Raw genomic sequence first — 14,466 nt, 5'->3', positions numbered from 1 at the left:
TAATTATTGTGACTTATAGTCATTTTTATGCAGTTTTCGAAAATATAAATTTTATTTCAAAAACTTAAAGATTCTACATTCGAATTCACGATCAATATTAACTTATTTGATTCTCAAAATCTATAAATAATCATATAAATTGGGACGGATAGAGTATTAGGTAAGCAAGACTTTATCTTTTCCTTTTACCTCTATATTTTGAATTTTCCCTTGACCAGTGAATGATGACTTCAATATGCATAAAAGTTGACATACAAATTGCTACAATAGGGTCACTCTCAGAATCCAAGAGATTTTGCTCACTCAAACCAAAAGGCTATTGGACTAGTTTAGGCAAACAAGAAAAGCAATGTGAAAATGATGAAAAACAACTTCATAATCTTTTCCTTTAAATAAGCATTAGGTAGAACAATATTCCCTCACCTCGACCAAGGCATCCTTTCATGCCTTAAAATCTTATGCCCACTTTACAATTCAAACATCAACCTTCTTATTTTGTGACAAATAGAATTAATCAAATTCCTAATAGTCAACATAAATAACACATCTCCTAAAATGGAAAAATGTATCATGGTAGCTAGAGAATAATGGTTATGCACAACAAGAAATAAGACTTTTTGTGACGATTTTACCGTCACGACATATTATGAATGATCTTTCAAAACAGTTCTGTCGCTGAAACTTGTTCAACCTATGAGAGCCGTATAAAGAAGAAGGTTCCAAGTATCAGGCAATCCAGGAAGACACCAATGACTACAGTCTGATCCATGCATATCACTATAAAATCCTGGATGTGCATCTTTTCTATATTGTGAGAGAGTTGTAATGTCCAATAAATAAGCTTTTGATTTTTTAATTCTGCTCATTACTTTGTTGACCACAATGGCTTCTTGAGGTGTCCCTGCTGGATACTTTGTACCAAAGAATGGTTGTGTTTCTTCTTTGCATGATTTTGATGGTTCGTTCCAATGCTTGCCCCTGAAATTTTGATCACATAAGCATCTTGTACAAATTTACAAATAATATATAATTGAGAAAGAAAAAAAGTGAAGATGATGAGGTTGTTGGGCTAAGTCACCCCAAAACACTTTTAAAAAAAAAGTGTGATAGTACTGTTCGTTTTAGCTCAAACTTCATTGGCTTTTGAAAAAAATTCTTACATTGCTAACGATTAAGAGTATATGTACCTCATATATACAGTTAGACCTCTCTATAACAGTATCCCTATATAAAAACCAAGCTTTTCCGGAACTAAAATTTATGTTATGTTATAATATATGTTCTCTATAACAGTACTTTGCTATAACATTCAAAAATATTCGCAATAAATAAGATTGTTATAGAAAGGTTTGATTGTATAACCTTTTCTTCTTATCTACTTCAAATTTGGAATTTGTTTGCACGTGCAATATGAAGTCAGTGAGATTTGAACTCGTGTACTATATATGACTATATTGTGATCTTTTAAATACTAGACTATCTCGTTGGTGACATTTGCTAAGAGTGTTAACCTTGGCAATGAAAGTACTTTTACACCTAGTGTGATTTAATCGGTTATAGCAAGTTATAAGGCTTGACGTGTACGTAACGTTACAAGTTATTGAACTTAACCTAATAATATAAAGAAAATTGACGTTGTCAATGTATAGAATATAAATTCTAATAATGAACAGGGAGGCAATTAATTGCTTACTGATAGTGAACGGGGGAAATTCCCTGGAAGAAGACTCTAGTTTTAGTTGGATCAATATTTTTGTTGACCCATCTAGCCCATGTTGTCATTCCTTTGTAGAAAGCAACCATACGGTTCATATCTTTGACAACTTTATTCCCTTCTTGTATATAATCCCACCTGCAACATATATTCAAATATTCAATACGTATAAATGTTAAGTTGCGAATTTAGTAATCAAAACGGGCTATGAGTTTAGTGGCAAGTAGAGAGAGTTTACGGCTGGGAATTGCCGGTATGAGTCCACCAATGCCAAGAGTTGAATATTAATACATCCATTCCTTTCCAAGCATTGCCATCAGTAATGGAATCCAACTTCAGCACTGTTCCAATGTTTTCTTTCACCATGTCCACCAAATAAGGAGTACGATACATTAGCAATCTAACTCCATAATCCTGTGTTATATTCATATCATGGCAAGACGAAGTTAATAAGTTTCTCATCATATTGATGCACCCCTGTTTGACATGCTTAAAGTTTCGGACTATGTTATAGTTATTCGGTATCACATTGGCACAACTAATTCAGATTCGTTTCAGACAAAACTTATGAAACGGAAAAGCGTTTCCGACAAAAAGTTTCTCCATTCACAGGGCTCGAATAAAAAGTTTCTAGTTTATGTGGAGGGATCTCATTCATACCACCACATTTATTGAGCTAATAAGGCATTTACTTAGTACAACATGATAAAATATATTAGCAGTATAAACAAAATAATATAATACTCCCTCCGTTTCAATGTATTTGAAACCATTTGACTGAGTACGACTTTTAATTAAGAAAAGAAAGAAGACTTTTGAACTTGTGATTTAAAATGAGGTACATATATTTTGTGTGACTATCAATTATTGCATAAAGGTAAATTATTTCCAAACAAGGAAAGAAGTCTTTCTTGGCACGGACTAAAAAGGAACTAATTCACTTAAATTAAAACGGAGGGAGTAGTGTATTTAAGACATGCTTGATTTGACTATCAAGTTGCTTCCAATAATGGTTGCTCTTCCTTTTCAGGCTACTTCCAGATATGTTCAATCATTACAAATTACAGTAACAGAATATGTGGGGTATGTGTGGATACCATAAAAACGGGCTTTTAACAAATTTCGCTCGTAAAAAATAAGGAGCGAATTCATTTTAACCCATTCGAATTCAGCTCAATCAGTCCATGTAGTATCCTAATAAAAATCAACAAAAAGGAAAATGGTGGAAATTTATATTGTAACATAAAGCTTCAAGTGTCATAAATACTTAGCAACAAACTTACGTTAAGGCAACTGATATTCAACAAACTTATGTAGGAATCAATTAAAATAAATGAGTAGCTGCCCTATCTCTCGATTATGCCCAACAGCAAATAAAGTGAAACTTCAACATAAGTTGGCCCCAGTTTAAAAAAATAATGAATTGTAACCTACCACAACCTCAAATTCTTGAAAGCATACAAATGGAAATTCATTCTCAATTAATATTTTACTTTTTGTAAGCCCCTTAAATTGTATTATAATTAAACATAAAGTCAACATTACGATGGCATTCAGGTATAACGATTGTTTTCTAAAGGGAAAATCCAACTGTTGATTTGAAGTTTACATTCCTAAAAGACAATCCGGCGTACAAAATATTCTGTAATCACGCCGAGTCTGGGAAAAAGTTTCACTCTAAGAGGTGTGATATATACAGTCTACCCTAATAGAAGCATTAGTGGATGCTTTCACGACTCGAACCCATCATTGTCCTCAATAACATTTTTGGCCAAAAATAACCAAGTAGTTGAAGTGGAAATTACCAAGGATTGAACTAGAAAGACAAGAAATAGAAACAAGTAGCATGTGCAGAATTCAATTCAATTCACTTACCAAGAATGCAATTTCAGAAATTCCATTTTTCTTTATGACTGCAGTCTTAACATTTGGCACTGATGAGTGAATCATGCAAGCCAACGATTCCCACATATTCAAACTCAGGGAATCACCCACAAACATGATATTCTTCCCTCTGTATTTCTCCAAGAAAACCAAACCATTGAACCTACAACATTTTTAATAAAGAATTTAAATTATATGCACGAACGATATATAAGATATTTACCCAAATACAAATAAATTTCTATGATATACATGAATTGATAACATGATAAATGATAATTAATCACCTATCATCTGATAAGAATTCACTGATAGTGGAAAGAATCTTTATATCGCTAGTATTTTTGGCTTAAATTGTAAATAATGAATTTAATTTTATACAATAATGTTGTAAGACAATTATAAATAAATCTCTATGACAAACATTAGTAATTAATACTTGTTAAAATGGTGAAAATAGCACGGGCTAACCAGTTTTCGGACTGGTAATTGAAGAATAGCCAACGTTTGCAAAATCATTGAAAAATAGCCACTATTTTGCTGCAACACGGAAAGTTCCAGCATAATATACTAGAGATTGGTGTACATGTGTATGAACTTCCAGCATATTATGCTGGAACTCCAACACACGGAAAGTTCCAGCATAATATACTAGAGATTGAAGCACGTGTGTATGAACTTCCAGCATATTATGTTGGAACTCCAGTATATTATGCTGGAATATTTTCCAGATTTTGAACAGTGTTTTCGTTCAAATTTATCTTTACATGGAAAATGACTAAATTTCGATTATTTTTGAAACTATGACTATTTTTCAATTACCATTTGTAAATCTGGCTATTTTTGAGATTCACATGTTAAAATGATAACCAACCATTAAACTATAATGGGTAAAAAAAAATCTTTACATTGTAAATGTATATACCTTAAATCAAGGCCAAAAAAGAAAGAAAGTGAAAGAGCTAGAAAAGGAAAGAAGAAAGTGGTTCTCTACCTTGGCAGGTTGCAGGAGAAAGGTTGCCATCTATATTTGAGGTAGGATTTATCAGGTCTATTATACTTTTGGCAGTTGAATTCACTGTCAATGAAAGGACAACTTGAAAAATCATAGAGAGGATATGAAGAATCAAAAACCCATTTGCCTTTGAAAATATTGCAACCACTGCTTAGTTTCTTGGCATCAGTGGAGTTTGTGGCATTCAGATAATAATGCTCCTCTTGCTTTGCATCTGTTTCTAATGAAAACAGCAAAAATAGAGAAAGTAACAAAAATCCCATATTGAAACTCAATTAAAAGGATGTAATGTGTATATAATGTGTAAACAGAGTAGAGTTTGAGGTGGGAAGAATAGGGAGACAATGTGCTATATATGTAGTCAGAAGAGAATAAAGAGAACTTTTTAAGAATTTGATTTTCTATAAGATATGGGGGCAACATGGAGTTATTTTATTTGAAAATTAGGAACTATACATGATTATTTTTTTAGTTTACCAACGGAGGAAATTAAGCACTTTTTTTTTTAAAGAGAACGTCCCTATCTCATATTTGTTTTTGGAGGCTGAGACAGATCTAAGATTTAAAGTTTATGGGTTTCTATAGCGATTTCAAGTTAATAACTGGATTCACAGTCAAATATTTATGAATATTCAATAAAAAATTTAATATACATATATATATATATATACATATATATATATATATATATATATATATATATATATATATATATATAAAAATCTGAGTAAAAGCTACTGAGTTCCCAAGTACCTGCATGTAACCTCTAGATCCGCCACTGTTTAAAGGATAGTTGATCCCAAAACTTTTATATATATAGAATGTTTCTCGGAAAAAGAGAAAGAAATATCCCTTACTTTCAATTTATATATCTTATTTTTCTTTTTAGTCTGTTTAAAGAAAACAAATTATATTTAGTATTATTAACTTTTTAACTCAAACATTATACGGTACATGTAAGATTACACAATTCAAAAAATATTATGATATATTACATATTGTTAATTTAAGATCACAAGATTCAAAGATCCTCCTTATTAATTAAGTGAAACTAAGACACATAATATGAGAGAGTATACAAATTTGTACCATTTCGTTTTTTATGAAATTAGACATGCATCTTAGCCATTTTAATTTCATCAATTAGGTACAAGATCTAATCTAACCAAAAGTTTTCTCTTCTATTGTCACTTTCCCTATTTTTCTCGGGTCGATCTATTCTCTCTTTTGGGAAAAATTTATTATCACTAGTTGATATTACCTAAAATGTTTACTTTAATACTACTCCATAATGTAATCTTCGAGGAAGAGATCCCTAGCTATGAATTAAAGACTGAATCGAACACGATATTACTCTCTCATAAACTATATTAAGATGATAAAAATTAAAGCGCACCGTATCACAGCAAATCAATAAGTATGTGACATTTATTTTCATATACAGTGAAGAATGATTTAGTGTAAACACCAAATGTGAGTAAGTATTTTTCTCTATTATTACTTAGCTACAGTGAATTAAATAATATTTTTGGGTCATTCTAATTTTAATTTATCACTTAATTATAATAATATATTAATTGTTACAATATTAATATAGTCGTGAGTAAATAGTTTTCATTATGAACGGGTTCACTTGCTTACATATAAAGGCAGCAATCAACATTGAACCTTTCGAACTTTCAACTAATCTTTACTCTTAGCGATAGTGGCAAATTAAAGGCAGAATTTTCAGTAAGGGTTGTCAAAATATAAATAAGTAAACTCACAAAAAAATCAAATGAATTAATATATAAGATATACTCCATATTTTATCTAGCTACACAATATAATTTTTGGATGAAAAGGTATTAATTAACGCCCCTTGCATACATGTTGCCCCGCAACTGCCTATCGGCGTGTGGTCAAGATAACACATTATCCTCTAATTTGTGCTCCTTTGATAATTAGTTTGGCATAACCGTTAAGTTTGTCCTGATTTTCTTATCAATTTGAATTTTTATCTATTACTTGAAGGAAGGGTAAAAGAAAAAAAAATTCATATGATAGTGCATGTGTCACAATCATAGAAAAAAAAATTCATATGGCAGTGCATGTGTAACAATCATGGGAGTTGAGGCTATCAAAATGCCAAGCTCACAGGGGTATTATAGATCACCTAAAATTTAAGAAAAACTAAACAAAAGTTGTCAATTTCAGGAGTCTCAATCTATTGTCTTTTTTCAGCGGTCAACCTGTTTGAGGATTTCTCAAAGCCCGATTAATTCCAAAATCAACAAAAGGCAAAGAGAAAAACAAAATAGGGACCAAATGCAAAAGGATAATGTCCGGCATTAAGTTCAACAACATGTGCAGTTGCTGTTACTAATCTTGCCTTAATCCACGCGTCTTATTATTGGGAGAAATTTAAAAAATAGCAAGATTTAAAAGTGGTCATTCAAAAATAGCCACACAAAGTAATCGAAATTTAGTCATTTTCATGTAAAGATAAATCTGAGCGAAAACACTGTTCAAAATCCGGAAAATACGCGAGTATATTATGCTGGAGTTCCAGCAAAGTATACCGGTTCAGTATAATATGCTGGAAGTTCATACACAAGTGCTCGAATCTCCAGTATATTATGCTGGAACTTTTCGTGTGTTGGAGTTCCAGCATAATATGCTGGAAGTTCATACACAGGTGCACCGAACTCCAATATATTATGCTGGACCGGTCTCTGTTACAGCAAAATAGTGGTTATTTTTCAATGACTTGACAAGCGCTGGCTATTTTTGAATGACCAGTCCGAAAACTGACCAGCCCGTGCTATTTTTACCTTATTATTAGATGGTATAGTCCTTCAATTGTTCCTAAATTCTCTCTGTTCTAAAACTCAATCTTAAAATGCTAAAGGAGTGGAACTATGAACGTAAACAAGGGGCTCTAGGTGTTCTGAAATATTAAGAAGATGGTCCTCATTTTATTATTTAAAGATATTCTACAAAAAAAATTACATACTGCTAATGCTCATGTCAAACTACATTAATGTTTCATAATTAGTGATAAGTGAGCTGAGAATCTATATTACTCATATCCAAATTTATATGGAAGTGTTTAATTAGACACAAAGTTTAAGAAAGAAATGATTATTTTTAAAAATTTTGGTATGCAACAAGCCATGGAAATTTGTTTGGCTAGCTATACATCGTCTAACTAAAGGTAAATGAAAAGTTTAAAGTTAAATTTATTTTTAAATAAAAAAATATGATATTCTTTTGGGACATACTAAAAAGGAAAAGTATGACACATAAATTGGACGGAGAAAGTATTTAATATAATTAAGTCAAAAAATATATTTTGTAAAGATTATATAGGTCGATATCATCCGTTTATTGACTTGGTACAAACATCAGTATATAGTGAAATTTTCAATAATTTACTTTGATTCTTGTTTTAAAATGTTTTCTGGTCAAAGTTTGTTGTTCAGTAATATTCTTATCCGTTTGTCTTCTTCAATATATTTCATGGTTAAGTTATTTGTATTCTGTGATTCTATTACACCTTCAGAAACACATTCCTTTCTCACATGTGATATAGCCCCTACCTAAGTTGAAACCTGAATAATATTATGTGTTTCTATTGATTGTGATCTGGCCACATGATTCCACTACCATGCATGCTTAGTTATACACTGGAGATTTAGGTGTATTATCCGGTATAAAATTTGAGATCAAATTTATTTTGTGTTTGGTTAGAAGAATTAACTAAAATGGTATTATTTCTATATTAAAATTTTGGTATAACTTATCCCATATAGAGATGGGATAAATAATCCACGATTTAATCGTGATGAGTATCCAAAAAATATAAAGGGCAGCCCGGTGCACTAAGTTCTTGCTATGTGCGGGGTTCGGGGAAGGGCCGGACCACAAGGGTCTACAGTACGCAGTCTTACCCTGCATTTCTGCAAGAGGCTGTTTACACGGCTTGAACCCGTGACTTTCTGGTCACATAGCAGCAACTTTATCAGTTACACCAAGGCTCCCTTTCATTATCCAAAAAATATAATCTTGAAATATCCTAGATTTTGAACCAAACGACCCCTAAGATATAACGAATAATATATATTAATATATTCATGTGGATTTATGTACAAGTTACAATGAATACTAACATCATGAAAGCTTTAGAGAACTGCATCATAATTTCTTGTTACACTTGCATAACAAATTAAATTGATATCTTCATGTGGATTTAGTTACAAACAATAATCATTTTGAAAGCTTTAACAACCTTCATCATGAATGCGTTTTGTTTAAAATTCTTGCCAACTATTGTCCACCTATATCAACCTCGCAAGTCAATGCAAAGTTATTATTATAATAAACACAAATTTATTTTTGATAGATTCCTTTAATATACTACTCTCTCTAATACACTTTAATTGATTTTTTGGCCTTTTTTTATAATCCATAATTTATATTTGAGATTTTCAGATATAAAGAAGGAATTAACTTCTTTTTTCAAAGTTATCATTGAAGTAAAGAGTATAGGATTATTTGTTATATTTTCCATAAACAAATTAAGGTTAATATGATCAATTTCATTATTAATTAATGTTAAAGGATGGCTAAAATATCAATTAAAATGGATAGAAGGGAGTAAGTGTTTGTTTATCATTTAAATAGTCATTACTCGATAATTTGGATTTTGGCTATTATGAAATTATTAATATAGGCCCCAACTATTAAAAGAACTTTAATATGTACTTTTCTGAAATAAATGAACCAATTAATGACTTCTAAAAGAAGACAAATAATTGTTCGATTAGAACGTAAAAGGCGATGATTATTCTCTTATCCATGACTTCCCTTCTAATCAAGCATTTCATTATCAGTCCAATATTAAAGTTAATTTCAAAAAAAGCATATTATTACTTTTTAAATGTGGCCCTCCACAAATATAAAGAATGATGTTGCATGTGGGCATGAGGAGGGGCCAACTTGTTGGGGCTGTCCTCCTGGAATCGTGGCTGCTAATTGTGACAATATAATATTGCAATTAATTTATGAAGAACTTGTAAATTGAACCTAGTGTGTGGGTTATGAAAAAGATATAGCGGCCATGGTCTATTGTTATTTGATGACACCCTTTCTTGTTTTAAAGGATCTTTATCCAAACGGTCGGTCATATTTATTATTTACTTTTCCTAGTTATTGTACATGAATCATACATTGATATATGCAATTATACACATATTATGTATATATTTATAAATCCGTCGGTTATTTAAGTTTAAGTTATTGGTTGGACGACTATTCAGGTTAATTCTTCTTGTTTAAATAACCATTCGATATCAAAACCCATTGATCAGACTAATCGAGTTCGTGTCACATAGAGTCAGTTAAAGGGGAAAATGATTCCTATCATGAATCACTTCAATCTCAAGGTTTAAACTCAAAACTTCTGACTAATGAATGTAATGCTATGCGGCGCCTTCCTGAGATTCCTTGGAAGGGCGATGTACGACTAAAAAATCGATGTCCATGCAGTTACTATCCACCAACTAGGGTCCTCTCCGTACGCTAGACGAGATTGTCAGTGACATACAAGAAAATCAATGTCAAGAGCAATTGAGAGAACAGAAAAGAGAATTAAGAATGAAAGAAAACTTGATTGTATTAATGAAAACTATTACATAAAAACAACATGGTGTCGAGGAGAGAGACGCCAATACAGAGAATTATTTGATAGCTTGATCTCCCCTAATAATGCTTAAAAAAAAATAAACCAAAACTACAAGACTTGACCTAACTAAGCTAGAGAGACATAATAGAAATACATAAAGTAAAACTACATTATATTTACAATAAAAATGACTTAGATTCCTAGAATGTAGAAGCATGTTCGTTGGCAGCAACCTTGTCTTTAGCAATAGAGTTTGCGCGCGTGGCATTGTTGGCATCTGCCTGCAGTTGGGTGTTGATGCCCAATTTTTCCTTATATATTTCAATCTGCAAAATAGCATATATATATATATATATATATATATATATATATATATATATATATATATATATATATATATATGCATATATAATGTTTTATTATTTTTTCATAATTTTTGAAGGTTTTTAAATCAATCTATTTCCCTTTTTCATCCATAAAATCTCAATAATTATTTTCAAAATTATTATTTTTGATGATTCATTTATTGGATTCTTATATTTATGTCAAAATATGGCTAAGGTAATTTTTATAATTTTATTTAGTATTTTTTAAAGCTAATTGCACACAATTGCAATATTAGCTATTTTTTAGATTTAAATTTGTCTCATGTTTATAAAATGGGATCCTATATTTTTAAATAATTAATTATATATTATAAATTATTTTAGTGCTTTCAATTTATTCTCAGAAATTTATTTACTATTTTTATGATTTAAAAAAGGAAAAAAATGGCTACTGAAATAATAGCCCAATTGTATTTAATTTTTAGCCTAAAATCAACCCCAAATCACACCCAATTTCCCCGCCCAATTTCAATTAACCCGAACCTAACCCAATTTAACCAGCCCAACCCAAATCCCCTGCCTGCCCTCTTTAATCCAGGTCGTTGATCATTTAGATCAATGGCCAGCATTCACCCTTCCTAAAATAAACTTAAACGACCCCTTACCCTAATTCACTTTTCACCAAATGCCACCTCTGAATCCCTTCCCTCTCAATTCTCTCTGCAACCTCACATGACCCTAGCCGGCGCCATCTAATTCCCCCCTAATCCACCTCAACCCCTGCCTAATCCATGGCCTCTCATGGCCATTTGAGATGTGTACTGGCCTCCATGGCTCCTGGGTATTTGTTTCCGTGATTTCATGGCCAGACCTCAAATAGATCTGGTCCAGTCCTTGCTCAATCTTTATCTCTGGTCTTTCTACAGCCAGCCATGGCCGTTCAAGTCAGATCCTTGACCTTTCCGGCTAGATCGGTAACTTTTCAAGGTCTTTCTCACATTTTCTGGGTTCTCTGAAACCCTAGCTTTAAGCTCTTTTGATTTTCTTTCAGATCTACCTTAGATCTGTGCTTACTACGAACTTCTTAGGTGTTTTTTCTGAAGGTTCTTCGATTTCCTTTCAAAATGACTCTTCATATTTTTTAACGATTAAGGTTTCTCTTAACTTCTTTTAAAGATCTCTTCTCTGATTTTTGGTGTTGTTTTACGATTTTACCATGTTCAAAAAACTTGTTATGCTTTCCTTCTACTTGATTCAGCATGTTAAAACCCTAGTTCCTTTTTGGTCTCATCCGAGTTCTGAAACTGTTTGTTTAAATGTGTACTTGTTCGATTAAGTTCTTTATTTCTGACTCTCTTCTCCTTGTTTGACTTATCTGATTTGAGTTCTTATCATCTCTTAAACTTGACTACTGTCGAAGCCCTAATTTCTTAAAAGGGGTTTTCCTCACTTACTACCACTGTGAGACCTTTACTTGTTTCTGACTCTCTTACCTGTTACTATGTTCTTCTTCATTGTTGATTCTATGTGACTACTTGACCTACTTGACTAATGTGCTTCGAATATTTTTCTTACTGTTGAATCCTAGCTTACCCCTACTACTACTGTATGTTTGTGTTGCTTCTTTTTCTCAACATATTTAACCTTACATGCCTGGTCATTCCTTGCTATTTATATGTTCATGTGTAGAATCATGACCCTTTCTTGATTGATTCTGAATCCCTCAATCTCACGACTGATTGCAAAAGGTTCCCTTATAAATCCTAATTTTTTACTCATTGGTTTAAAATTAATTGATTCCTTTCCTTTACTGTGATGTTTGATCTTGCTGAATCTTCTCCCAAAACTAAGCATATTTTGTACTTAGTCTTGATTATTTACTTCATGTTTTTACTGCCCCTTATATGGCAATAATCAATCTGCCTCAAGCTGATTTCTTGCCTTAATTAAACCTGTTAGTATCCGTTAAGCAGTGATTCCTTAATTAAAGGGAATCACTTATGTTAATCTATTCTGATTGTAATTATTTCCATGTTTGTGTTAAGACATTACTTATTACCTTATTCTCCACTTGTTTTCAAAGCTATAAATACCCACACTCTCTTCTTTCAAAAACACGAACAATTAGAGTTTAGAACACATACTTACACTCAAAAACTTTCTCTTTCTTTACTGCTACTTGTTCTGCTGCTCTGTCTAGCCAGCTGAAAGCCTAGGCTAGACTGTGGAATCTTGCTTACCTTTCTTTTATCCACTTTGCTTCTCTACTGGTATGTCCTAGTTAATTTTCAAGCCTCAACAACAACATGCTTTCTTTAGTTGCTCCAATTTCTTTCATTCTTGTCTACTCCTGTTTATGTTTCTGCAGTCAAGTTATATTACTAGCATGCTTTAATACGCTCCCTTCCCTTTTAAATTAATGCCTTCATATGTGTGTACTCTGTTAGTAACTTGTTATGTGTTTGCTGAATCATGAATCCCAAACCCCATATCCCCTCTATGTGTTTGTATTGTCTGGCTGGTTTATGGGCATGCCAGCATCAGCTATTGCTTTGCATGACCAAACCTGACCCCTACTGGGGTTATATGCTTCATTCAATGTATTCCTAAAACCCCTTGACCCCCTTGGTGTGATTACTAATTCTGTGTGTTTGAGTTTGCTCATCACCCCAACTGATTTCAAACACTTCTGCTATTGATTACTTTCAAAAAATGGATTTGCCAGTCCAGTTTTAAACAAACTCCTTTTCAACTATGTTATGCACTTCCACTATACTCCTAGAACTTAGGTTCTGCCCCTCTTGTGTGAGCCTTTCCTTGGGACCCTTGAGCTCCCTCTGAATTTGGACACATAAGGGCTGGCCCTTCCACACCGCACTCATTTCTGTCTGGTTATGCAAACCTAGGTGTAAGCACTGTCTGGGATCCCATGAGGTCCTTAGGAAACTTTGTCACACCCAGGTATGAGAAAGGCTTTGAAATTCTGGCACTGAAGTGGTTCATTACATAACTCAGAGAGAAAGTCAAGATCAGGCTTTCCTTTGGTTGTAATTTTCTTATTTCTACACTTCTTTTGTAATTCAATCATTTGGGCTGTAATAATTTGTAAACAATATTGGGGCTGGCTAGTGAAAAGGGATGGGGTGATTCTGCATGCTTCAGCTATTAGAAGGGTAGATAACATGTCTATAGGGTGTATTTAGATATAATCTATTAGAAAACATGCCCATAGGATCTACTTTGGTTTAATAAAATTCTACATGCTTCACATAATTTTGTTACATCTAAATGGCCTTTTAATAGAAATCCTGCCAATAGGAACTTCGCTTTGATCAAATAAATCCTGCCTACTCCATTTCATGTTCAAATTAGATACCATGCCTATAGATCTAAAATCAGTGTTTAATGCTTAGATACTATGTCTGTAGGAATTAAAATCAGCTATAATAGAGATCATGCCTATAAGATCTAAAACCAGTTTAGTTAAAAATCAGTTTGGCTCGTACTTATCTATTCTAAATCAGTTTGAATAACCCGCTCTCTTTTAAATTAATACGGGTAGAAAGCATGCCTATAGGATCCAAACCGCTCGTTTAAAAATTATTTACTGTTTTACTACACTCCCAATCAGTAATAGGCATCATGCTCATAGGACATCACTACTACACCTAGGCAAGCCTTAGGTAACTATTTAAATAAAAACTGGAACTACCTTTGTTAACTATCAACTGCTACAACCAGCAGACAGGCCTGATTCAGACTTCTTTTCTGAGTTATATAATGAATCTGGTTTTGACTCAAACTCTTCCTTAGGATTTTAAAATTCAGACCTTAACTGTGTTTAAGTCATGCTATTTATATG

The 14,466-nt window shown here is 32.4% G+C and overlaps 1 protein-coding gene across 1 annotated transcript; it reads right to left on the bottom strand.

Annotated features, from left to right (window-relative positions):
• Positions 1–358: 358 nt before the first annotated feature.
• Positions 359–4,981, bottom strand: LOC107797195 (protein trichome birefringence-like 39). Its single transcript, XM_016620057.2, has 5 exons — positions 4,593–4,981; positions 3,590–3,761; positions 1,953–2,128; positions 1,694–1,852; positions 359–978 (listed from the first exon to the last, which is right to left on the bottom strand). The coding sequence occupies exons 1-5, from the start codon at positions 4,874–4,876 to the stop codon at positions 687–689; spliced, it is 1,083 nt and encodes a 360-aa protein (XP_016475543.1). The 5' UTR covers positions 4,877–4,981; the 3' UTR covers positions 359–686.
• Between the last annotated feature and the right edge of the window lie 9,485 nt (positions 4,982–14,466).

This window comes from Nicotiana tabacum, unplaced genomic scaffold (assembly GCF_000715075.1).
Source record: "Nicotiana tabacum cultivar K326 unplaced genomic scaffold, ASM71507v2 Un00073, whole genome shotgun sequence".
NCBI classification, from domain to species: Eukaryota; Viridiplantae; Streptophyta; class Magnoliopsida; order Solanales; family Solanaceae; genus Nicotiana; species Nicotiana tabacum.
The sequence above is the reverse complement of the archived record's forward strand: the minus strand, read 5'-3'. Positions and strand labels throughout refer to the sequence as shown.

Coding starts and splice junctions, on each gene's coding strand:
- LOC107797195 (XM_016620057.2), bottom strand. CDS start 4,876: ATGGGATTTTTGTTACTTTCTCTATTTTTGCTGTTTTCATTAGAAACA. Junction 3,762..4,592: donor TTCTCCTGCAACCTGCCAAG/GTAGAGAACCAC, acceptor AAAATGTTGTAG/GTTCAATGGTTTGGTTTTCT. Junction 979..1,693: donor ATTTCCCCCGTTCACTATCA/GTAAGCAATTAA, acceptor TCAAAATTTCAG/GGGCAAGCATTGGAACGAAC.